This window comes from Callionymus lyra, chromosome 6 (assembly GCF_982586985.1).
Source record: "Callionymus lyra chromosome 6, fCalLyr1.hap1.1, whole genome shotgun sequence".
In the NCBI taxonomy this organism is placed as follows: Eukaryota; Metazoa; Chordata; class Actinopteri; order Syngnathiformes; family Callionymidae; genus Callionymus; species Callionymus lyra.
This window is the reverse complement of record NC_141823.1, coordinates 21,507,880-21,535,491: the sequence shown is the minus strand read 5'-3', so window position 1 is coordinate 21,535,491 and position 27,612 is coordinate 21,507,880. Positions and strand designations below refer to the sequence as shown.

General features: G+C 40.4%; 1 protein-coding gene across 1 annotated transcript in view; it reads right to left on the bottom strand.

The window, feature by feature from the left end:
* The window catches only part of ntn2 (netrin 2), a 36,543-nt gene extending 9,952 nt beyond the window's left edge, over positions 1 to 26,591 (bottom strand). The window contains exons 1-3 of the mRNA XM_087794211.1: positions 26,450 to 26,591; positions 16,784 to 18,053; positions 3,518 to 3,706 (exon numbers count right to left, since the gene is read on the bottom strand). Of these exons, the coding sequence (XP_087650337.1) occupies positions 3,518 to 3,706; positions 16,784 to 17,834 (1,240 nt within the window). The 5' untranslated portion in view covers positions 17,835 to 18,053; positions 26,450 to 26,591. The remainder of the gene's footprint in view (positions 1 to 3,517; positions 3,707 to 16,783; positions 18,054 to 26,449) is intronic.
* Between the last annotated feature and the right edge of the window lie 1,021 nt (positions 26,592 to 27,612).

The window sequence follows — 27,612 nt, the reverse complement described above, 5'->3', positions numbered from 1 at the left end:
TTAAGACACTTGATCTAAAACTTTTTTTTGTTGTTTATTTATTTATTTAGTTACGTTAACAGTGTTTTTCTTGTCCCACAGGGAGAGCAATTCATTTTTCCAAAGAGACATTCTACATACTTGGCCTTTGTGAATGTTAGCCTTGTTGTGTTTATTATTGGTCAAAGGAGATCAGAAGCAAAACATTAAAAAATCATTCATATATATATAGTATTTGCTTTCCTGTATTATTATTCCTCCAATTTTTTCAAATCTTTTCTTCAATTGTAGCTCTTGTCCGAATACTTTTAAAAAGCATTGTATCATTTTGACAAGTGTTGGTTTGAACTGTGTTATTTTTAGTATTTGCTTTCCTACTGAATGATTTGTGCAAACGTTTATTGTCATACACTTATATTTTTGCTTCTGCTCTCCTGTGACCAATAATAAACACAAAAAGGCTAACATTCACAAAGGCCAAGTATGTAGAATGTCTCTTTGGAAAAATGAATTGCTCTCCCTGTGCGTGGAAGTGCAGAGTTCCTGAACTCTAGAATTCCTAAAGTTGCAGTGCGATTGCCAAAAGAGATACACTGTCTTGTCACAAAGCAATTTGTGCTGAAATTAAACACTTTTCTAAACATTCCTTACAATAAAAACCCCATCTTTGGTTTGTTAAGTTGTTTCAAATATAGATGTATTTAAAAGACATGCAGAGTCAGTGGAAACGACCTGGTAATAAGATGATGATGGTAATTGTCCAGGCGTAAAAAGCACTAACCAGAAATACCAAAGCTGCATATTTGGGAAAAACCCTGTAACCCTACAGTTTGTTGTGGGTCCTGCCAGAGTAAGGCAGCTGCGAACATGTCACATTTCTTCCCCGGCACCTTAAAGGAAGTGTGAATGTGTTTATTTGGACCGGACGTTTTTCCCCTCCGACAATGTGGACCCACCTGTCGACTAGTGAAGGGAAGCTTAAAAGGCAGAGACTGAAACGAAAGAAAAAGCTGGTGTGTGTTGGTCTGGCAGTGGGGCGGAGAAGGATTAACTGCGGCTCAGATCCTCAGAAACACATTTGCCTTTTCCGGCGAGGTCAAACAGTCCAGGTGTCAAAGTGGACGTGCTCCGTTTGAAGCTGTGCACGCCGCTTCAGTCACGCAGGCTCGCTGGGAAATCTCCTTTTGAGGATGGCCGCTTCTCAGTGAGGACACATGCTTATGGCAGGTAACCATGCGAGACCACTCTGGGGGTCGGAGGTCAGATTATAGAGGTCATGTAGAACCCGAGCAACCATAGGCAGATTCGGGATCTCCTGGATTTTTAAATCCATTAATTTGAGAACCATTGATGAAACTAAAACTGGATAGCTCGGTATTAATGAGGCAGAAAAAGAGGCTTTTTAACATTGAGACTAACAATATTCATCTTTCATTAATATATGTTTCATTTTGTTCTTTTCATTTGATGCAGGAGGCTAACTGGAATATTTATGAAATGCTTTTAGTAACTACTCCATTATAATTGAAAATGTTGTTTACATTTACTTTATATTTATTGAAAAATTAAAAAAAAAAAATTCCAATGTATTTGACAACTTCCAAATAATTTAGCACAACTTGTAACCCCCCATTCCTATGCTTTGATCGAGTGTCCAAAGACACTTTCACTCGTCCTTCATTTGACCTCTGGAGTACTCGTGTAATGACACAACATCACAGCTAACAGTGTCGGACGTGAGTGGGCCACAGGGATGTCATGTGTGGTGGCGTCGCCCTCCATCCCCGTCCCTTTTTTCTACCCAACCGTTTCTTTTTTTTCTGAAGTTTTATGGACTGGGGTCCAGGCAAGTTAAGCAGCAGTAAAATGTCCTGAGATGTTGATGGCTTTTCAAGCCTTCTTGTCCGCAGATGTCAACGGCAGTTGAATTAGCAGGACTTCTTACTTGTTTGTTCGGAGGTTGTCATTTAAAAAATCATTTACAGAATCTTCCTTCATGTCTGAGGCTCGAGTGTGTGATGTATGTGCGAAGGAGATTGTTAAGATGGAGGTTTTTTCAGACGGTGTGGAGGTTAATACTGATTATAGATCATTCTCGGAACAGGTCTGATGAGAAACAGACAGCGGCCCGGGCGCTTTAGAAAACACCTGTATTTTATTGCCAGCACTGTGTTTTAGAAGGACCAGTCATCTGCTCTGACCACGGTGGACCTCTAACCTGACTTACCCAGACATGAATGCATTAGACTCACGCTGATAGAAGTTAATAAAACTTCTGAAAAGATCGTAGATGAAATAAAAACATTCTAGAAAATAGGCAAGCTTCGGAATTACCCGCATGAATCAAAGGTTGTCTACTCCTGGAACCAAATGTTTATTCTTGTCACATCAGGGGTCCCACAAACACAGAAAACGGATTGCCTGGTTGAATCTAGATGTTACACTAAGACAGATGTTTTCAGCAGAAATTCATGGGGAATTAAAACTAAACTAAAATTAGTGTGTTGTAATTGTTTATTGGACCAGGGAACACATGTCACACACCCTTGCTGACCTCTACGGTTCATTTGGAATTTGCTCCAGTTTGGGCACAGAATTTGTTCCTAAAACTATTTATTTACTACTATCTTTTCAACACAGCAGCACTTAACATTTGACTTAATACAGTGGTTCTCAAAGTTTATTTGCAGGATCATTATTTCATTGATAAGTTGCTAGATCGCTAGAAGGTCAAACGAGTCCTGACTAATCTCCTTCAGGCAGACCTAATATAAATGTCAAAAACTGGACAATTCTATTTCGATGGACTCTCTGCTCCGCTACCATTTTTTTTAATGCTTTACTTTTTGCTCTTAAAATAATCTTTTTCATATATATTCCTTTTTTTCTGTTACAACCAGTGGGCTGCATGGATTACTGTCTTTTTCAATAACTTTAACGTTTTATTTAAAACATAATTTAATAAAAAAAAACGTTATTTTTAGTGAGTTAAATATTGGCAACGACAGGTACCATGTATGTTCTTACAGTTTAATTTGACTTTAAAATGTAACTTAAACTGAGAATGAACCGGTGGGAACGTTTTCAATGTCACGTCAGTAGTGGGAAGAGGAAGAGTTGAAGATTTCTGGAAGTCATCCTCAACCTCCACAACTGAAGGAAAATAAAAATCTTGCTGCTATTGATTTAAACATTTTCCTGAGCAACAAGAACAGGAAACCGTTGTTATTCTTGTGACCGCTCCAGCCAAACCAGAGTTATGCTTACAGTGTTACATTAGGTCGAAAAATATTCACCTCCAATGTAAAATAATTCCAGGTTCTAACAGAGCTTTCAATGCCTCACACTAGGAAGATACTACTTTGTGTGTGTTTGATGATTGAGTGTTTTCTATGAAGGCATAGAAAATACAGTATATAACTAGATGAATAGAAAAGTGAAACCATAGAAAAAGCACTGAGCACTTCAGATCATGTTTAAAGAAAGACAAATTACACATGGAAAAGGCGAATGATACAAAACGGTCTCCCTGGTTTACCTTTGCACGCTCGCCGGTGACTGATGGGTCTGGCCATGTCTCTGTAGAAGCCCTCCTTGCAGTAGTGGCAGTGGCGTCCGGCGGTGTTGTGGCGACAGTTCATGCACACTCCTCCACTCTTCCTCCCGGACAGCTTATACAACTCCATGTTAAAGCGACAGCGTCTGGCATGGAGGTTGCAGTTGCATGCTGTGGAGCAGGAAGAGTTTGGTAAACATCGGTGATGTCAGAACGTCCCACATTCATTAAAGATGATCTTAACTTTGGTGCGTCATGTTTGGTGTTCAGACATTTCACAGCCATGTTCCACTAATCCTGGCTGAAGCTCAATGAACTACAACAGGTAGCTCTTTAGTTACCAGTACTTCCTGAAGTTATTTTCACTACTTCACAAAGTGTTCAATAAAATAATGATCATTGGATTAATTACTCAGAAAAACTACTTTTCCTTCCTTGCTTGACAAACATTTGTGCTGTAATTACATACGTTCATTGGAATTTGTCGACCGACTTTCCAGTGACTAGCATTCTAAATGTATGTGGGTCAATTAAGCCACTACTTTAAAAGGTTACTTTAACCAAATTTCAAATTAAACACAATATCTACTCACCCACATGTCGACAAAGGGTTGGTATTATTTTCAGAGTAATCCTTTCTTTTTAGAGTGATAGTCAAAAATGTATGTTCATTTTTTTTTGCAGCAACTGGTGCTCAGGCTAATCCTCATCCAAAAAGACACATTTATAAACAACCAAAAAAAATCCATGGTGCTTGTGTGCAAGATGGACATTACCATCTTGTGTTGAAGCCTCGACATTACGAACTGTTCTGTAAATGATTAAACATATAAACTCCATATTTTAAGCTTTGATTTTAGCAGAAGCTGCAAGGCTATAACTTGCTGTGTGTTTCAATGAGGACAGACTTGAGCCAGCAGCTAAGAAACTGATAACTTCTGCTACAAACAAGCTTAAAATATTGACTTATTTGAGTTTTACTGAACCAACACTTTGTTGAGGCTTAGATACAAGATGGACGTCACAGACGAGCACCACAGAGGTATTTGGTGTCTTTGAAGATTAAGACGAAGAAAACTGAGCATCAGCGTCATTACATTAAAATGAAAATAAACTTCTGCCTGGAACAGATTACTCTGAAAATAATCCTAACCCTTAGTTGACATGAGGGTGAGTAGAAAATGAGTCAAATTTGAATTTTGGATGAAGTACCACTTTAAGAGTCATCACATCCAACTCTTACTGATGATTATGTAATTAATAATTAGTACGACTTAATAAAGTGTCAAGTCAACGTCATTGAAAAGCACATTCTACACACATCATATCATCCTACAATACCTAAACCACTTAACACACTCTTTTAGCAAAACAAGGGTTCAGAATGACTGATTGTGGTTTTACAAAAGCGAGTTTTTGCATTATAACGGGTCAATAAATGCACCTAATATTCCTATAATCAAACTTGTACTATATACGTTCTGTTGGACCCCACGTAACACGGTAATACCCTCGTCTGGAGTGTGTCTGGAAGACATTTCGAGGTGATGTAACCTCATAAATAGATGCACAGAGCGGCTGTATTCTCGGCCACTCATCAGGCGCTCGTCAATCAAGAGCGATATTTAGAGAACTCATTTTCTCTACTTCATAATAAATGATCACAGTCTCCTCCGCGTATCCGTTATTCATCACTGGAAATGGTTCATTTCATGAATCACTGATGAGCAGCAAGATTTATCGAAGGACTGGAGATGAGGACGAGAGCGAGCGGCGGTGATAAATGACGTGAAGATGCCATGCTCCGTCAATCCAACGCACAGACCCGTGTTCACCAGCGCTCCACTATTGATGTTCACTCTTAGCATACTTAGGGCTTACAGTTGAGAGCTCTATTTATAAATGTGTCCCTCTGGTTTGTGAAGCCGAGCTTGATCCAGACCTTCAGCTTTTTAAATCATATTCAGACAAAGGTCCTGAAGACTTGGCAGTTGCTTCAAAGCACTTTAGCTGCAGAGACTTATTCCAGTTCAAAGTTGTCTTCAGATAAATTGGGATTGGATAAACAATGGCGGGGATGTTTTACCAAAAATGTCAACTGTTATGACAAAGGGGGATTATTAGCAGATCCAACAGAAGGTGACATTAATTAGCTCAAATCTGGAAGAATCTGAAATGGTTTTCGTGTAAGAATCAATGTTTACAGTTAAATGAAGACAAATGTGAATAAATGGAGACAGACCAGCGAGGAATCGCAATCGCTTCATTTAGAACGAAGCATGGCCTTTTCAAATGTACGTTTTAAACATATAGAGTGTAAAAAGTGTTTTTTTTTCTGCAGGGTTACTAAACTCATACGATCAGTTTCGAAAGGTTTGGCTCCTTTCTATATTAATGTTTCCCTTACATTAAAATGTTTGACCTTTTTTGTTAAATTTGACTTGAAGTGCTTTGTATTATAGGAGAAAATATTTTTTTATAAAGTTAATTCATGTCATATGTGGCCCCCCTTAGAAATAAAGATCCGAGGCTCACCTAAAAAAAACTTAATTCCAAAGAAACAAAGTTGAAAATGATTTTGTATTATACTTTGTTTTCCTTATTTACTTTCTCAGCGCTTCATTTTGTATATTTTGCCTTAAGAAAATGATGTCATAATGATTATGAGTAATTCAGCCATTCGTTAACTTTAAAGATTTTTTCTTAGGTTTTCTTCAATGAATCAAAAACAAACTTAAATTATGGGCTGAATATTACTGAATATTCAGCATTAAGACAAGTCATTATGGGTGTCTCCACCATCGAGGACGATGCAACAACATGTGCATACATCTCACATGCAAACTATCAAAAACCCCTAAAGTCACAAATGCAGCAAATGCAACTGGACATTGATGTTTCTTGAATGGAAAAAATTCCATACTACATCAGTTCCTTGAAATACCTCAATCAATCATAAGGAAACTTTCAGACATGGAAGTCATAGCTTGGCTCCTGGAAGGGAAATCATTTGAATTTTCTCCATAGGATTATTGCATTTATGATGTAGAATTGTACATTTCTCTACATTTTTTTCCCCAATCTGATGTGATTTCAGGTGGTACGCCAAGTGGCCGATCATTATATAAGCAATGCCTGATATGGACGGACCTCTTTGGAAAGAGGCCCTTGTTTCCTTGCGTGAACAGCTCTGGGAAAAAAAAGCGCCCCGTTCCAGACTGATTTTTAGACTCCCTCTGGTCATTACATCGTTCAATTTGATTTCATTTCTATAGTCCATCGATTAGTTATTCATTTATGGATCGCGAGGAACAGCGTGAGTGTGAGTAGTTGGATTCCTGAAACGCCTAGTGACGGCGAAGTAAAATCCAGTTGAAGATGGTACCGATCTTTACCTTTAACTTCATACGCTTGTTGTCCATACGTGACCAGAACGTGACAAAACACACCAGCTGTGTCGAGAGGTGAAGGCTCTGCAGGGGGAACCACGAGGTGGCTGACTGTGATTGTGATCAAGCGTCTCACACACACACACAGCTGTGAGCACTTGCAACCATTAACACCTTGTAGTAGAACATGAAAGCCATGGATCACATTCTCTCTCTGCAGCTGAAGGACCAACGGCCCTCATGGCATCTTCTTGATTTACTGCCGTGCAACAAGATCAGCCAACAAAGTCCGAAGAGAAGGAGAATGTTCAAGTGTGGAGAATTTAAAGAAAGCTCCAGAATTTAACCTTTAAATGGTTTAACATGTGTAGCATTGATGGCTGGGAATGGCTTTAACAACAGCCAGACCTTTCGTGACAGACAGGGAACGGGAGAATTTGGTGTTTGGCAGAGAAAGCCGCTTTAGCTTTGGCACAAAAAGAAAAACATGGATGGGAAAGTCAATGCGACAAGTGAAGAGTGTGGGAAGTAATGAAGATGCGAAGTAGAGTAAAAAGAGAAAAGTGATGGTGTAGATGTGCAGTATGGGTTTTTCTGTTGGGCGCATGCTGAGAGCAGTTAACTCCAGCTCGTAGCTGGACCTGCCAAAGGATCCTGGAATGTTTATGGGTTTGTTTTGAAGTGCTTGTGCGCAGACACACATGAACCTTTACCCCTTACCTCGACACGCGTGCACCAGCGGCCCGACAGGTACTTTTCAATTCGTTAACACATCAAAGCGGCCAGCGGTATGCGGCGGTATGAAATGTCTTATCTAGTTAGTGGAAAGCTAGAAATACGGGCCGCTAATGAGAGCTGGACGTATGTCCGGGGCGAGGATGCGTTAAAACGGTTTTCTCATGTTGTCATGGAAATAAGACAACAAACAAAAGTTACGGACTTTTGCAAATGGAGGTGTGCTTTGCCAAGAATAAAAGACAAGGAAGAAAATGCTTTTAAAGCGGGGCAGAAAATAGCTGAGCAACTTTCATTAAAATCCTCAGTGCCAGAAGACAATTATGGAGGAATTTTCAACCGAGCTGATGTTTTTACCATCAGTGTTTCTCCTAAACACTGTGAGAATTTCAATTTTCTCATTTAGGACAAAACAGGCTGTCCGAGAACATAAAAGCAAAGAACAGCACCTTTAGTTCTTAGCAGGTGCTCAGGACAAATTCCCTGGCCAGTATGGACATATGGAAACCATGAGCCAACGTTTTAGCCGTGAAGGCCAAGACATCACCATAAAAAGCAGATTTAAAAAAGTTTGTGCTTGTAAAAAATCTCACGGCTAAATTTGTCCACTAGAAAAAGACACTTCATTTTACCTGTCAGCCTGAGCCTTTGTCTAGACTAGCTTGGTAGCTTCCTTGCTTCTCCATGTTTTTTCCTGCCTTTAGATATAGCAACTGTGAGTGTGTCCTGCGCTTATAGAGATTATTATTATTATTATTATTGAAATTGGGTTCCACCATTGTTACAATTCTGAGTTCGGGGGCAGGAGTGGAGTAAAAGTCATGATGTTCTATTCTATGTTAATCTTTGTATCCTTTGTCTTTTTTATTTTTCTTTGATCTATGTTCTTTATCTTTAGATTGTATTATCTTGTTCTTTCTCTTTATTTCTCTTTGTTGTTGTTCTTATTTTATTTTTGATTTATTTTTATGAAAAATTGCTGTATTTGCTGTGGCTAATTGGAAAAAAAAACAATTTCTGACCTCCTGAGGGATCAATAAAGTTCTACCTACCTACCTACATACCATCCCTTCAGTTGGTACGGTATGCAACTTAAAAACACACTTACATAGTAAGTAAGTAAGTAAGTCATTTTTTGGCTTTTCCAGACCAGGGTCACAAAGCGCTTAAACAATCAAAACAATATTCAATAAAGTATATACATTAAAGGACAAGATAAAACTGAGAACACAACAGGAGTTCCAGAAAATCAAGGAAAAGCCTGAACAAATAAAAACATCTTAAGACGTTTCTTGAAGGAACACATACAAAATAGAAGAACACAAGATGGCGATGTAGTTGTTCAACACACCTCAAACACCTCAAGGTTTACGCCTGCATTTCCAAGTGCCTTTGAATGTACTCGACCAGGCTCAGCCCCTTCCCTTCTGATATTGGTTTCTGTGGTGAACCTCATGATGTTGGATTAAGAACAAGCAGTTGCGAGGCCGAGACATAATTCTTCTCAAACACTTCCATAAGCCTTGTCTAACCCTGATCTCCGCCCTTCTACTTTCATACAACCAACACGCTCAGATATCTCCTCTCCTCCTGAATCTGTGTTTTGTTCATCATTTCCTCAACCTTTCCCTTTTCTTTGGGCCGGGCATCAGGCAGGGAAAGATTTTAACAAGATTAGCCTGGAGGCTTGCCAAGTTAGAGGGCCTGGTGTCAGAGGAGAGTTGATCCCTCCACCCTTTCTCCCTGGTCCACTTCACTTAGCCAAGTCTAAACATTGTTATCTGGCTCCAGCATCCAGCCTCTTCTTCTGTGTGTCAGAACTGTCATCCCGGATACCAAATAACCAGAGCCATGATCACAAAAGACGGTCATGTATTACACAACAATGTTTACTGGTTGTTAGCCTCATGTGGTCGGAACCCGAGACCAAGATGCTTTGCTAGAAAAGGTTTGTATAAAAGCTGAAATTGCCTTTTAATAAATACATATCATGTCAGTGCAGTTTTCATGTGTCTTTGAGAAATAACGTTTTCGACAGCATGAGCGTCAGTGTGTAGTTCTAGAGCAAAGGTTCTGCCGATGATTTTCTATCCTCATCAGGAAAGAAATGTTTAATTTCTGATAAAATAGCATTGGTTTTAAAGCTAAAAACGAAGGAAATCTTCTTCATCTCTAAGTGAGGATCAGTTTTAAATCAAGTTATAAAATCACTTTTAAACATTTTTTTAAACACCATGGAAAATTTATGATTCCTTCTTAGGTTTATTATTCCTTCTAGCATTGTTATCATGTTATAAATGTATTCACTGTATTTACCAAACTCTATCAATAATGAAATATGATCAATTGTTTTTTATTGACGTAACTTTATCTTCTTTTTTTTTAACTGATAAAGTCCCTATTTTATCCCATTACTTTAATATTGGAAATTTACATTCAATATAATTTGATAATAAAACTAAAATATATAATAATAATAATAAAAGTATTATTTAAGTAATCATGCCTGGATTTGATTAAAAATTTAAAAAACAATTATATAATATCTAATTTCAATTAAAATCTAATTAACAAAAGATCAAAATAAGTAGGTGTCATCTGAAAGTATTTTAAATTTTCAAATTGTACTCGCACCAAAGTGAAACATAAACACAGTGTTAATGATGAAAAGGAAAGATATGGTCACATTGTCATTTTTTATCAGACACGTGGAGTTTTTTTTCTGACAGGCCTTAAATGTTGCTGCCATGAACAACATACGCCAGTAGCCTAAAACCACACGTTTTGTAAGTAAAGCAATAGAGAGCAGAGGCTTGAAACAACATGAGAAGTGCTGCGAGAAGAAAAAAGGCTGATCCCAGGCCAGTGTAGAAATGCAGACAAAACGCTCGAAAAAAAAGCTCCAGGCCATGTGTTGATCTTTGACAAGAGTCAGTTAACTGAGGATAAAGGGAGAGAGGGTGCTGGCGGCCATGGGCACCTCAGGTGATTGTTACCATGTGTGGGGGAATTCTGGTGGAGACCTGAGAGAGCAGGGTGGGCAAACTGTAGGACTTCAGAATTGCTTTGGCAATGAGATACTGAACGAGATCGCTTTGCTAGATTATATTTGGCTCTTGAATTCATAATCACACACATACACACACATGTACACACACGAGAGAGTTTCACAGAATTGACAGCACTGTTATTTGACACTTTGCTGTCCTTAACATAGTTTCTCTCTGTTCCCTCTTTTCCAAAGCATTGGGTTTCTCTGAAGAAAGGAAGATTTATCAATATTTTCGGTTTGGCAGAATACCAGGGTTGCGAAACTGACAAAAACAATAAAATGTGAGTGGAAGACAAGAGTTTAGACAAGTGAAACCGTCATAGCGAAAACAAGTGGTATTCTGGACTTCAAAACACAACCAAGATCTTCACACGCATTCCTTCATGGTTAGTTCAGGATGTTTTTGCTTCGCATTGAACACTTTAAGCTGTAAAAAAAACAAACCTTAAACACAAGCATCACGTCAAAACTGAGAGATGGATTTTTTTTGTGATTTGGTTCAAATCCGAGAATAAAGAATTGGAATTTTGGTTGTTTTCAGTTTTCAGTCTTCCCACCCTCCCGAAGAAACTATAATTTTTTCTACCTTATTCCTAACATAAGCTATGTTAGGTGTAAGACAAAAATATTTCTGTCTATACTGTCTACTTCTGTTTTTGTGTTTACTTCCTTTTTCATGTCTTTGCTAATGTTGGTTTGATTTGAAAGTGCAGGAATGCTACTGAACTGACTTCCTGGTGTGATTACAGTCAGGTAACTTTTATTCTTTACGGAGACAGGGGCATAATAAAAGTGAATAGTAATAGAACATATTACAAACATAATTTGAAATCAGTGTCAATTATGTAAGAATATTAATTATGTCCAAACCAAAAAAAAACGAGATTTAACCAATTCTTTAGGTTTAGCAATTCCTCAAAATAATGTATCTTATTGAGGATTCAATATCTAAGTAGCCGCATCACAATAAGATTAACAAAATAATCACAACAATACTTTTTTCAGGAATTGAACCCAGGCATTTTAGTGTACTCTAGCCATGTGCTTTATGACGACCTAAATGAAACTGACATCTATAAATTATAGGATTAAATTAAAGTCGTGGCCAAGAATGATTCATTTTTTTTACCATGTCATGTCTGGGGCTCCGTAGTTTTTTGCATTGAACTCGCACAATTCCTGGGAGTTATAAAAGTGTTGATTGTTTTTTGATATAGTTATGTTAATTTACATACTTGGTGGAGGTATTGTACTATTTCTATACTACTATAAAGAGGTATCCCTTATATGAGTTGATTAATTTTATTTATGAAGTTTTTCATCTCTTTGTTCATTTTCAATACAGTGACATATTGTTATATATAACTTATTTCACCCATTGTAGCTCCATTAACACTAGTGACTGCTTGACGACACCTGTCCAAGGTTAAATATTAATTAAAAAAACAATGTTTTACATGTATTCTGTCATTAGCTTGTAGCCCAAGTCATGGGTGAAAGTATGTTTTGGATGCAATGCTACATACCTCAACTAATATATATATATATATATATATATATATATATATATATATATATATATATATATATATATATATATATATATATATATATATATATATATATATTCCTTCAAGAAACATCTTAAGACATTTTTATTTGTTCAGGCTTTTCCTTGATTTTCTGGAACTCCTGTGTTGTTCTCAGTGTTATCTTGACCTTTTAAGTATATATTATATTGAGTATTGTTTTGATTGTTTAAGCACTTTGTGACCCTGGTCTAGAACAGTGCTCTATAAATATAAATTCCTTACTTACTTAATAGTATTTGTTTATTGTCTTAACACAGGGCCACGAGTTAACTACTTATTGCCAGGCTGAGGCTGAGGTTCACATGCAGACAATCACGAAACACAAACTCACACCTTTAGATAATTCAGAGTTACAAGTGGCTGTATGTTTTGGGATTTGGGGAAGAAAACCGGAGTCCCCAAAGGAAAACCACTTTAAATTTGCAACCATCTTATTATGAAGCTGCAGCACACAGAGAAGCAGGAGCTATGCTAACACGGGTACATATTACAGATGAGGGTTATTTTAACTGAATCACTATGATTGTGATTTGGTGTTTGATGTGTGCGGTTTAAAAATGTGCTCATTGTTTATTGAGTTTACAGCAAACTTGTAACTGCCCCATTTGCTCCAACTAACTATAAATGCTTATTTCGTTTCAATTATTGCGGTCCAGTTAAATCTGTGGAATGAGGCTCTTTTCTCAATCACCGTGCAGAGAAAGTGTCTCAGCGAATCTGCTCAACAAGCGGGTCACAGTCCTGACCTCCACTTGCCACTGCAAGAACGGTAGAGTTATAATAACACCGTGGAGGAAACAAGTGCTACTTTGCAATTCTAATCAGCATTAAATTATGGCTCAGGCCGTGTCAGCAAGAAGAATGATGGTGGTGTGTCTTTAGCTTTAGATTTTCCAAAGCTCCGTACAGATTGGTGGGCTTAGGTTGAGCCGCGGTCTCCAGCATGTGTTCCTGGCTTCCTGTCTCTCTCACCTCACACGTTCATGCGCACACACCTCTCCTGGATCACAGAAACCCATCTGTCAATTTAATAGTTTCCAAAAAGCCTAACTTGGCCTAACAGAAACCACAAGCCCCCCGAAAAACAGGCTTGGGTGGGTTTCAACAAAGCTTGCAAAAAAAAAAATTAAAAAATCTGTCTGTTCTTGGTTCACGTTTTAATGAAACCACCGCCTCATTTGTGTGGCAGACGTGACCTAATAACACATACTTTCTTTCTAGCGAAACCTAAACTGATGGAATTTCCTTGGAGTGATGATGATGTGATCTGAAACATAATTGGCAAAAAAAAAAAAAAAAGCTTGACTAGTTGATTGATTCAATTTCAAAGAAACCTCCCTTCTCGTGCGAAGCAGAATGTGATATGCTTCGTTCCTCGTGAGACGTAATAGTTCATGTTTTCTACAGACTACAATAAAATATTCCAAACCACACCCAGACGCTGACCCTGACCAGGAACACCCAGCTCTGCTACCAACAGCAAGTTCACCTGTGAGCATGGAAATTCACTTCTTGAAAGGCTAAATCAAGCAGCCTTCCCATGACCTTTCTGTTCTCGCCATGAATGCAAATTGGATGTTCTTGGCACAAAACCATCAGCAGACCTGGCTTGGCTGTTCCATTAGAAGTGGATGATGTCTGTCAGGGCCTGGTGCCGTCCCTTAGCAGCACTTTGGACTTCCTATAGTCAACATTGGTGAGATGAGAAACTATAAAATAGACGGCTCGGTTGAGCAGTTGAACTCTGCTATGGCAGAGAAGATTAGAGAGCTACTGCAGCGCCATAAATTATGATCGACTCGGGGTGTCACACCGTAATTGATTCTAGTTTCTTTGGCTCGCTGTTTCTCAGCAGGGCTGGCAATATCCATCTAAAAACAGCAAAAGTGTTCGGATTTCAACCGCTGACCATGCCAGAACCTCATCTTCAATCAAAGACAGAAACAAAATGAATATTTTTCTCTTCTGTCACTCATTCTGAAGTCAGTCAACTCTTACTGTTTTCTCCAGCTGAAGAAAGATAGATCACGGTAAGGCAAAAAAAAGTTGTTTTTGAATATATTATGGGTGTTCCCGGGTGACCAACTTAAAGGGCAACTCATGTAAAAACCCAACACTCCTGACTTATTTACATTTTTGAAAAGTCTTCCTCTCCAAGATGCAGTAAGTCCCTCATCACGACCATGTTTTGATGTTTTATAAAGTTCTCCACGGTCTGAAATCTCAGCGAACGAGAGGTTACGAGAGCGGAGTCCATTATGAGGTAATAATGATCTTCACTCCTAAAGCCAGCTGTAATCACACCTCACTTTGTATATACAACGATACCCCTGGGGGTAGAGACTTTTGGGACTGATGATCCTGCGTAACTAACCTTGATGTTCGACCAATCACAGCAGAGTGGGTGTGGTTATGGTAAACAGGATTTTATCTTTTGATAAGTACGATAGAGTCCAAGATCTATTTAAGAGACTAAAATCAACACGTTAGTTGCCCTTTAAAAATGTCTTGAAATTTTAGTTTATCTCGACATCAATCTGGACCTCCTTGAAGATCCAAAAGAGACAAAATCATCAACAAACAGATCATTTTCTTTAGTTCCTCATGTTGTTATTATGATTTCCATAAAAACAAGAGGAATATTTTGGACATGTGTAAGATAGGTCATGGGGAGGAGGCCGAACTCACTCTGGCAACCTCTAAAGAGAAATAGGACGGAAGCCAAAAAATGGAATCATGGTGTTGTAAAAAAATGATGCTGATATTTCATCATATTCCTGTGGCTGTTGTCCTGTTCAAAACAGTACCGTAGAGCTTATTTTTTATACAAACATTCCACCCAGATTTTCCATCCAAAGACCATTTCTTGAATCCTCAACCACGCTGGCTTGTTGGCAAAGAATTCACAGAGTAAACATATTGATGTGTATTGATTCGCTTTTGTTTCAGTTTCTTTGGACTCCAAACAGGAAAATGAAATAGTTTTTCCTCCTAGAAAATGACCTCTGCTCGACCGTATGAGCCACAACTCGCCCTTTTCCAAACTTTCATCTCAGGATAAAATTCAAAGACAGATTTGTGTGTTAAAAAAAATATTGCACTAATGTCACTATATAATTACAATACTATGAGCATTTTGGACACGTAGCGACAAGAGAGTTTTTACACGTTTGATGGAAAACATCATGTATTTCTTGGACTGCCTTCTGAGGCCGGTCTGTTCATCATGTGTATTTCCCTGGATTTTAACTTGACTGTGTCAACACTTGCATTAAGTCATCTGAGTTGGCCAGAAACTATTGTCTGCCAAAAATGAAGACTTCACACTTCGCAGAAGTTGCTGTGACTGTGCAGATACATCTGACTTAAAATGAGTAAATATGATGGTTTGTAAAGCAGCTCATTAGAGTAGGTTGAGTCGTGGCTTTGCTTCACCATTAGGATGACCTGGGCTCATTTGGTATGGACTGGTTTGGATCGCCTTTGTTCCCTCTCCGTGAGACAAGTGATGAAGAGGGTCATGTGGTCCACCACCTGCCTAATGCCGGTAAGAAGGTTGATGTTTACGTCTTCGTTTGTGCAGTGAAAGAGACTGTTGAACTATGACGAGGGCATAAAGCGAGGTGGTTCACTCATGCGAGGTTCAGGGGTCAAAGTGGGGGGGACTCATTGTGAGAAAAAAAAAAGGCTTTGCTCTTCTAGCTCCATCACTTTGACCTGCTTTAGAAGAGCTGACACCGTTGAATGTAAACAAGGATCACCTGCTCCCTCGCTAGGTAATTACAAGATTTGCTTCCTGGCAGGATGTCTTGATCAACACATTAGTCTTTTAAATGGAATAGAAAAGTCATCCGCTATTGGACGGTCTTTAGCGTTGGAAAGAAAATAACTGTGAGAAGCCTTAACTGTCAGTGACTGTTTTAACTTGTTAGTGAACTAAGGTATCGGCTTTCACAGGCAATTCCAAAAAACATGAATAATTCCCCAAAGGAACCCTCATTACCACAGAGTGATGGTAAATTTAAGGAAACGATTGAGGTGATTGTTGTGGAATGTACTGGTCCAGGTTTGCCAGCTGAGGCTGCTACCAGAACTCACCTGTGTAAACATGGATGCATCCGGTAAACTGTCATAACATCGCGGTATAATTAAATGCAACCGGCTTAGAAGTACTAGTTTGGTTAACACCCAAACATTTCCATTTCCACAAAATGGAAATTGCTTTTGATGGCCTTACCTGGCGATGTTTCTTGAAACATTTTCTACACAAACAGTGTAAAGGTTTGGACCCTTCATCCATGTTTAAACGATTCATGATTCATTAATTGGAACACGGACCGAAAACGTGTCTTTTGCAGCCTACATTTCATTCAGCTAGCTTGTCATTTCGCTGACAAGCCAACTCGAAACTGGACAGTTCAGCATATATAAATTAATTATCCACATTTCATTCATAGAGAGAAGAAAAAATAAAACTTACGCAGGCACTCGTTGGCCTCTCGTGCGCTGGCCCTCTGCCACGGCCGGTCGTAGTGAAAGGGCTTGCAGCGGTCACACTCCGGTCCTTCTGTGTTGTGTTTGCAGTCACAAACCAGTTTGCCATCCTTGTCCTTCACGCAGCGTGAAGCATGCCCATTGCATTTACACCTCCCGCCCACTTGGAAGTCTCCTACCGCATAAAAATAAGTTGGCAGGGTCGAGGCTACTGCCAAGGGGTCATCATCCCTCCCGCCACTGTTGCTTACAGCTCCCAATGCCAGCTCACGGGGTAGCTGAGGTCGGCTAAAGACCACTCGAATGTCAGTAACGGTTACCCAGTCCTGAAGGACCGGACTGTTGTCAAAGTCTTTCCCGGAAGGACGACCATCCAAGGTGCTGAACGCGATGAGTCCCCCGGAGAGCGGGTAGAGGTCAGTGTGGCCGTCTGTACATACAGCCTCCTGTTCATTCTGCTTCGTGATGGTTGCTTTATTGGGTCGGTTGTAAACACGCCGGCACTGCGAAGAGTAGTACTGGTAGGGCATCCAGGTCTTGCCATAGTCCATGCTCTTGAATATAGCCAGCGACTCCGGCCTCGGCGAACAGAACTGCAGGCTGACGTAGGTGATCTCGAACTTTTTACCGAGGGACAGAGTCAACGTGACGTTGTGCGGCGACGTGTTCAGATTCTCCGACTGCCAGCACGTCAGGTTGTGAGCCGAATTCAGGTCCGTGAGGTAGGAGGCGGGATGGGAACGTCGAGGGTCGGCGGCGTCGCAGATTTGGCACGAGCGCACGGATGGACGATCGTCGCCTCGCTCCACGACACTGCAGGAGCGGGAGGGAGGCCGGCCGCAGATGCTGGACACCGCCACCTCCTTTCCGAAAGCGGCGTTGATGAACTCGGGGATGCAGCGACGGGCTGCGCCCGCGTCGTCGTAACACGGGTCAGACGGGCTCTGCTGCGCTGCAAATGGATTCGTGGCACCAAGAATGGAGGCTGAGCAGGCCAGGAGGCACAAGCACAGCAGGCCCCTCTGGGGTCCCCTCATCGTGAACGGAGAACCTGAATGTGGAGGGGCAGATATACACTTGCTGGGTGTGTAACGTCTTCACAATATCCAAGGCAAGTTTCGTGGGGGGATCCAAGTGTGTGCGCTCAGGCCTCAGTTGAGTGTGTCCCTCTTTCTAGAACAGCTTAATTGTGAGTCAGTGGAGTGTAGAGCGTCTGAGCTCAGTGACCCCTCACTTCAGGTTGACCAGCGCACTTCCTGCAAGAGAGAGAAATAAACACAGGGGTCAAAGTTGAAGCCATTTCTTTACCATATTTGGATAGCAGAGTTATGAGGGAACGCTTTCTTGATCTTAAAAATAAAATGTGAAATAACCACTAACAACAACGGATGCTTGAAGAGAGACATTTTACAGCTCAGAGTAACCATGTATAGCTTTGAGTCCGAACCCAATTAGTATCTGAATACAATGTTTTATCACATGGTAACAATACCTGTATTAATTTATTAGCCAGTTCTGTATGTATACCAGGGGAGTAGTCGACCCGTTGTGTTACAGTTGTGTTACCAGTTGTGAGTATGATGCAGCCCAATGCGAAGGTATCAACTTTAAAAATTCACTCAATGGAGTCAGGACTTAGGGTCAGGGTAGGCACCTGCATGACATCATTCATACCCTCAGAGTGAGAATGGGGCCTCTAAGTCTTCGCAGAGGGAACTTTTGTGGGAGGCGAGAGAAAGGCTGGGGGGCAAAGAAAGACGGAAAAAAGATGTATATGGCCTGGGGCTTTTCCTTCCTTAATCCCCCTTTACTTCCCTGGGTGTCAAATCCGAAAAAAAAGCCCCAATTCAAAACAGACAGCTGAGGGGTTGAGAGGGGTCCCCCTACCCTCTTTGCGAAGTATTTATTAAATTACAATGAATCACACCCACCCCCCTACCCTTCATCTCCCTCCTATACTACAGCATCCTTCTTTATCTGGGAAGAACAAAAGGCCTCCTCTGTATCCACTTCAGTCAAGCGGGGAAGGCAGACAGATGGATTTAAGGAGAGTCGGAAAAACAAAAGTTTTTTTTTTTCTTTCCATGTGTGAGGGGTCCAAAGCTAGCAGCCCTTTAAAAAAAATAGAGCGCAATGGGCTGGTAAATAGAACCACTCATCTGCATTGAAGTACTTAAACTTAGCCATTTGGCTTCTTCTCAAGCGGAGATTGGGTGTTAAAGGAAAGTGCGAGGGAATTACACAGAGCAAGAAAACAGTAGGAAAATGTCAGAGAGAGGAAGTACAACAGCTTTTTATGCCAATCTCTGAAATTGCTACAATAAATCACATTACCTAAAAATCATAAAATGTTCCTACTTTTAATACAGCCGAGTGTGTCAACGGATCTTGATCCTTGAATTATGAGTTGTTTGAGAAGGCAGTTACCTCCATTTTGAGTGGTTGTTGATATAATTATGGCAAAAGAAGGACTGAGCAATATCTGAAAATGGATACTCTGTATTAAGTCCATGCATAAATGACTGGACTCCATGCAGACGTTGCGAGGACAGATAAGATCAATGACATGTGTTTGAGGACAAGAAGGTTAAAGTGGGAAAGCAGACGGGAGTTCATCGTCAGCCGAGGTACTCGATCAAAACGCTGGCTGCAGTAACGCTGGCAGGCCAGACGCCCACTGGGGAGGGCACGGAGAGACGGCTGATAGAATTAGCAACTCATTAGCTTTCAAGTCTGGCCTCCATTTGTACATGATGCTCTAACAGAGTTAGTTTAGAGGAGCTACATGTTGAGATATTCTGAATGGAATAGTATTAAGAAGTCAGAACTAGAGAGGATGGACAAGGAAGTAACAAGATTAAATTCTTAACCTGGAAACTCAAGGAGCCCAGAAGCAATCGCATTAAAAACTCATATATTTAGTCTCAGATAAAGAATGAGTAAAAAGATAAAGAATATATTTGTCAGTCAGGACCTGTGATGCCTAAATATGGTCTTGCTATGGTGCTGCCAGGATTCTGACAAGGTCTGGTGCATGTCTGAGCAATGTGCATAAAAGTTAAACATAGAGGAAACAGTGACAAGGATGTTTAATTTATCTGTACCCAAATGTCACCGCAGCAGAGCCGCTACCGGTCTTTGGATCTCGAGCCGATGCCTGCAGGATGCTGCATCACAAGGAAAATAATAATAGTGTGAATTTTATTGCTTTCCCTGCTGTGTCAGGATGTCAGGCTGCGAAGGTGACCTCATTAAAAACCCAAAGACAAATATTTTACTTCGAGCTGGAACGATATTTTTAGTAAACCACAGTTCTCTCCCTATTGAGAACCATCTGTGTTTTTCCACAACTACTGTGTCAAAGTAAATTCATAGGTATGTTGGCTGGATGCAGATAAAACAAACTGTCAAGTCTAGATGTCCAGAGCAAACACTGCCTCGTCTCTCTGCATGGTATTACTAATGCCTCGGAAATCTATACACGGCTGACGCAATGACATAAACATGTAAAACTTCACATGTAAAATACCACTGGAATAGTCAGACTTTATGAGCATAAATTATTATTTATTATACTGTGACAAAGACAGTGCTTACATGATATGTCTAAAGTACGGTCCAGGGGGCATTTGTAGGTCTTGAGTAGATTCCAATTGACCACCAGACCCTGTTTTAAAATGTATTGATTAACCAAAGAATGTAAAGTTAATAATTAATTATTTAAAAATAATGTTGGTGCTAGTTCCTTAATACTGAAAACGTTTTTCTGTCTGTCATGAAGAAATGTTACATTTGACAAAAAAGTAAAAACTTGCTTCTGCTTTTTTTTTGCAGACTTCTGTGCCACTTGGTGGTTACACTGCTTTACCGCATATATTTACAAACCTACGCCATAGAGGAACATATTGATGACATATAAATGAATATAATCTTGTCAGCTTTTAGTCAATTTGATTTCATTTATTTTAAGATATTTACATAAGTTGTGTTTAAAAGTCAATATCTTGAACATGGATTCACGCCACATGTTTTTTGATCATTTTATTGGTGGATGAAATCTGATATTTTTTGGCAGAGCGAACGTAATTCTTTCTGCTTTCCACATGGTAGAACAGTCAGCAAAACAAAAAAATCTTTTGATCTTTCTTAAATCTTAAAAAAGGCTTCATCACAAATGTTTCAGGAAAAACTTCAATCGATTTGTGAGTAAAAACAAATGTTTAGAAACATTACAGGACATCACTAGTGATCAAATCTAACAGAACATTATTATCTAAATAACAGCATGTGTGACAAAAATAAATGTATGTAAATGGTCATTACAAGTAACTACTATATAAATAGTGCCAGGATGGTGACAGCGAGAGCTCAGATGACAGGGTGGTCCGGCAGCTTCACCAAAGACAACCCGAGATACGTTTTTTCAGCTTCTCCGAGTCACTGGGAGATCGTCCCATGTTGAGTTTTCTCTCTTTCAAGCGTGGGCGTCTCTGTCAGAGTTCACAGATTAGAAAAACAGGAGTCAGTGAGAGGCTTTATTTGGCTTAGGTGAGGTGCCGGGGGAAGTGAGGCAAGGAGAGGGACAGCTGAGCCGCTTTGTATCCCGAGAGGGATCCTTCCCTGCTGCTCGACACAGTCGGGCCTGGTGGCCCCGACTTTAGAAAAGAATGGGGGTCTTCTAAGTTGACAGCAAGCTGAGGCACAAACTGGTGCCCCGCTGGCCCTCCAGTCTGCTGTACAGTAATCCCTGGTGGGGTTATTAGTGGCTGTCCAGAACCACAGCAGACTTTAATAGGGTAACAACAGGACCACTTCACTACTTATTATCCTCACAGAGAGATCCATTATCTGGGTATAAAAGTGAGAACGGGATGATTGTAAGTCACTTTGCGACGTTTTGTGACGGCCGTCAGGTATATACGTCTGGCTCAAGGCTCAACGTATCAGATGTTAAAAAACCCTAAACCCCGTGCATGTTTGTGTGGACGTCTGTGGCGAGGCGGGCGGTTGGGAGTTTCTGAAAGTTTCTCGCTGGCATTAATTAGTGGTTGAGTGAAGGAGGAGTGAGGACCGAGGGCAGGAGGGGGTCAACTCTCACAGCTGATGGTGTCATTAGCAGAAGGATCACTGACAAATTTTTTAAAGCCTACTTATTTCTGCTCAGTGGATTTTTGTGTGTGTGTGTGTGTGTGTGTGTGTGTGTGTGTGTGCATACGACCACTAATGGTCACAAGAATGGACTCTTGGTAGATCTCTTCGACTACTTACATATGTCACGACTTATAGGTGTTTCAGTTCACATTGAGTCAGGCTGAGGTGTGTGTTATGGTGTAATAAGCAATTGTTTGGATTGTGTGTACTAGTTTACTCTATCAAACCAAACTCTCATCTGAAACTGCATGTTTTGGACCAAATGTATTTGATATAAAACACATCTCATCATTGTTTCTTTCCACTTCAACAGTCTGAACGCCTTTCGTAGGAATGCAACTTGTGCAGCCCAACCCACACATTTGACCCTGAGTCAGTGGTAATGAATATCAAAGAAGTTTGATCCAGCACGGAGATGAATGAGACAGCCTGGATGGACACTGCCAGAGAGAATATGAGGTCAGACTTTGCTTTGCTTCTGCAGTCAGTGTTTTGGAGAAACAGAAGTATGTTGACGATATGTGGCTACTCTTTGAGATAATGACTTCATCTGACTGGAAAGTGTAGGTACATTTTACACAAGAGAGGAGTACAATGCAGGTTTTATATTTTTCTAGTCAAAATACCTCATCACACACAAGTACAGGATACAGTTCAATGAGTTATAGAAACTTGTTGTTAAACAGTACATCTTGAATATCTTTACTTTCTACCTCTAACACTGACATATTGACCATGTATTAAAAGCAGCAAACACATTTTTTTTTAACAATTGTCTCTCATGATAATTGGCACATCAAATATAAAATTGCCATTCAAGAATAAAAAGCCATATGTACTGGAGAACACAGAAAACGCTGAGGTAGTTTCTGGGCGTGACTATGTCGTGACCTCAAGACCGTCAGCTCAAAATGGTCCATAACTGACTAAACAGTTTCATCTTTGCTCTGAAAGCTTCTATTTATATTGGCACGAGACATATTCAAGCCTGCAGAGCAGCGTTAAGGAGAGATAATATTATGGTGAGTCATTTTTTTTTTTATACAAAACCTACGGTCGCTTCGGCATCACAGAGACCCGCGACATGTGCTGACATTATAATCGAAATGGTTAACACCGCTTGTTAATTAAATACTTCCTTCCCAACGTTTGTAAAAAGGCTCTTAATAGAGGTGAATTTAAGTGCAGGGAAAATCCCACTGTGGTTCTGTTTGCGGGCAGACATCGGGGGTTTGACTGAACCTTTCCCATGGATCTAAGCAGGGCCCTGACCAGACCCGAGGTGTGGCGGTCGCACCCGAAGTTGGTCAGGTGTTCTTCCACGTTGGAGGAAGACGCCGGTTCAAACGTTATAAAAATCCAAGAGGTGAGCACTCTTTCGAAAGCTCTTTGAAGGTTGCCTGCGGTAGGTTTTTTTTTTTTAACCCGGAGCCCCCCCTCACAGGAAAACAGTCAATTTTTTCCATTGCACATGACTAACCTCTATCCCACAGCCGAAAGCTAAGGAGCGCCTTTGAACTACGGTGTAAAACTTCATCATTTTTATTAAGTGTTTGGAAAAATTAAAGAGTTTCATATGTACTTAAAGACTCACACGTTGTTACGGACCAACTTGTGTTCACAGTAAGTGCCTTCGCTCGCTCTTAAACACTGGCTTTTAAAAGGCCTTTGTGGTTCCCTTCAGTCACGTTGATGCAATTTTAGGTTTTAATTTTGGGCTCAAACACTTACTCCTGATGAGCAGTTCAATGTTTTTTAGAAAGTGTTTCTTGTGAAGATCATTATATCTTAGATATCTTAGATATAATGATATATAAACAAACGTTTAAACAAATAACTACCCATGCTTATATATACTACGTATACAATGTTAGCCAACCTATTCACTTTAGAAATGGCAATTTTTTTTTGTGTGGACAACAAAAGCATGATAGTCTTGTCTAAAATGTTAACATTAAAACTCATAGTAATAGATATAAATAAGTTATTTTTTATTTTCTACAGAACTATTTTACTTTCATTTAATTGACTTTAACTACCCATTTTCTGTTGTACTAAAACAAAGAGCCAGCCCACAGATTTATTTATCGTCACACTAAGCTATCAGCAGAAATGTGTGAATTCACCTGGTGGACAGGCACACCTAGAGACCACACACACACACACACACACACACACATCCCTCAGCATCTGGACAAAATGTGTGGTTGACACATGCAGACATAGCAGGGTGCTGGGAGCGGCAGGATGAAGCATGTGAGCGTTTGCCCCCGGATCATCCTCCCACAGTCGGAGACATCTTGGGTGTCATGTCGACGAGTGACAGGTATTTTAACAGGAAAGGTGAGTGCACACACACACACCCAATTTGTCAGCCCAAGAGAAAACACACAAGCACTTAAGTCACTTGTGAAAACACATTTTGATGATGTATCTCCAGCGGGACAGGATGACAGGGTTTCGGATGAATGTGTGTATTTCATCACTCCTTAGATTTAACTCCCTAAACTCGGAGAGGATAATGAGGGATCCAGGAAGTTAAGAAGGACTTCTTCTGAAGATTAAATGAACATGGTGTTGAGATTTTATGCTTGTTATCACGCATTTGTTCATTTAATAAGTAGTGTATTTCAACATTCCTTATGAATTAAATTAAAAAATTTGCTTTAAACCGACAATATTAATCCACTGATACACAAACTAGTTGTGTCTGTGATATCTTCCACTTCTTCCACTGGGCTCCGAGTACAATCGTATGGTCTGAGGCGATAATCGCTGCCAACGGATTCACCAAACAAGCCCTTCCGCTCGGAAACTTGCTAAACATTCAGTGTGTGTCAGGAAGATTCTCGGCGTGGACTAATTCCAGTCACTAGTGTTGAGAGTGAGAAGTAGGTCAAGTGGCTGACACCATTTCAGGGAGCAATAGGGGAATACTTAACATCCATTCAAGCAGTTAAGATAAGCAATCTGTGCGATGCTCTCACTTTCAGTAGCATGTTTGTTGCTCCTTGATAGATGGACGCAGCTTCCACACTTTTTTTGTGTGGACAGAACTAGGCCATGTGTGTTGACAAAGTTGACCATTGTTTTGTGTGACAAAAGTAATGGAAGTTATAGTTGAACATTGCTGTGGCACAGACTTGGACACAATAAATATCTTTCAATCCATTGCACCAGTCATATTTTAACATGTTTTCTTGAAATATAGTCGGTCATAGGCATGTGCAGATGATTAAATACAAAAGTGGATAAAAAGTCAGCACTGTGTTGCTTCAGCTGTGGGTTGTGATTGTAGGCACCCTGCTGTCACACTGATGTGTAGCCATTAACACGCTGGATAAATTAAAGTTGCAAAACTTAAAAGATTTTTATCAGGACGTCAGTAGTTACGTCTCTGGTTCACAAACAGCTACATCGATAAGAAAGTCGACTCCCTCTTCCAATGAAAGCACATTGACGCCAACTGTCTACTCTTTTCTCAAATCTCTGGCCTAGTAAAAAACATATTTATTGAATTCCATGCAACGGGAAAAAACTTCTTCACTGCTACAAATAGTGTCATTTCTAATGCTCTATGCTGGCTCTGAACTTTGTTGCATCACAAATAGTTGCTCAGGTCGTACCCAGCTGGAGAGTTCGAGTCGGGGAGATCACCCTTCTCTTCACCATGACCACGACACACCTCAGTTTTCAGGTACCAGTTTTATAATGAGCACATGATCTAAGTAATAATATTCACGTAATGACAAAGGGTAGAATTTAATCATCACTAACAATGTTATTTTCAGTGTGTTATTTATTTATACACATATTAAAACATATCACTGGTGACTATCAGGCATATTTTCAGACTCACAGTAGATCAACTGATAGCAACACTGTAATAACCAAACCAGTGATCCATTAAAATATGATCATCTAAGGAACTTTGGCATGTAGAATATCTGACACATCTGGCGCAGGAGAAATACTTTAAAAAAAAAGTAACACTATGACATTCATTTTAAAACTCTACAGCTCATCATTTACTATTAATCCTCAATTTTGGTCAAATACTGCAAAACAATTAAATATTCAACAGTATTAAAATGTTTAAAAAAAAAAAGATTTTTTGGGAGTCCGTCCGAGTGTCTTTCAACGCCATAGCTGACTCATAACTCATCGAGCTCGCATGAAATCATTCCCTCTTGCTTTTCTGGTTTCACTTTTATCCCGAGGCTAGAAAAACTAGTGACACCTGTGTGTGTTCTGAGTGTGTGTGTGATCCCGGCGCGCCTCCTCCTCCTCCTCCTCCTCCTCCTCCTCCTCAGCGCGCACACGACCTCCTCAAGCCCCTAATACAGTAATGACAGTCATTGCCTTCCCTTCAATTACACGACAGCTCTCGGGCATCCCCTCGCTGTGACTCACCGGCTCGGACTCAAAAAAAACGAAACAAGCGAGGCTTGAAATTGAAATGACGGGAAATAAAGACGTGACGCGTCAGGGATGAACTCACCGCGCTCCCTCTGCTCCAGAATAAAAGTTGTCAACAGTGGGGATCCGCGAGCGCAGAGTCCGTCACAAAAAAAAGTCTTCATTTAAAGCAGGAAAAGAAAAAATCTCCGTGGGTTTCGTCACAGTCGCTGTAGGAAGGAATAAAAACGACAGGAGGACCAGTTCACTCATGCGCGCCTCACACCGACTGAAACGCGTCCAGTTCCTCCATAGGTTGTTAAGAGACTGGAGTTTTTGGCTACTCCCCATTAAAATCAACCCCAGATTTCACAAAAGCATGTGAGGAGAGAGAGAGGAGGAGGAGGAGGAGGAGGAGGAGGAGGAAGGAGGAGGAGGAGAGAGCAGGAGGAGGAGGAGAGAGTGAGGGTCCAAACCTTCACGCGTCCCCCCTCACTCTTAGTCCCCTAGAATTCACTCCGAGAAAGAGCCACTTAAAAACACAAACTACCGGTTTTCTTCAGCAGATCTTCCTTCAAACACCAACACAACTGGTCTCACTTTTACAACAAATACCAAAGACCCCCCCTAACCACCCCACCTCCCCACCCTCCTCCCCTGGCTGGGGCTGGATGGAGGATCCACAGGGAGACATATGGAGAAAACAAGCGTTCAACCTGTTGGAAGAGCCGAGGCTCCAGGGCCCGCAGCAACTAGAGGCAGATGCAGAATGTAATAACGTATTAATCCAAATAATAGGGCTGCACATGCGGGATTTATTAGCTTTTCCCCGGGCGAGTGGGAGAGTGTTGCAATGGTGGACTAAAATGAACACATCGGTGGGATGGGAGTGAGATTTTTTTTTTTTTGAGGGGTAGGGGTCGTTCCTGGCAAAAGGAAGCGAGAGGGCCAGACGTCGCAGCAGCAACTCATGTGGTGTCTTTTTAAATAAAAATAAAAACTGCAAATAAATGCAACTTGTCACGAGATGTACTGGGGGAATGAAAAGTTGGATGACACTTCATATGGCAGAGTTATGTTAATGGATCAATAATAAAAAGAACCAGTTTTTTTTATTTCCTCCCAAAAAAATGTTTGAACAGATTTCAAAGACACATTCGGGAGATGTTGATAGAGCGATGAGGAACAAATAATTGGTACTGGCGTCGTTTTACCATCTGGATCCTGTAGACAAAAGTCTTTGTTGCATTAATATGATCTGATATA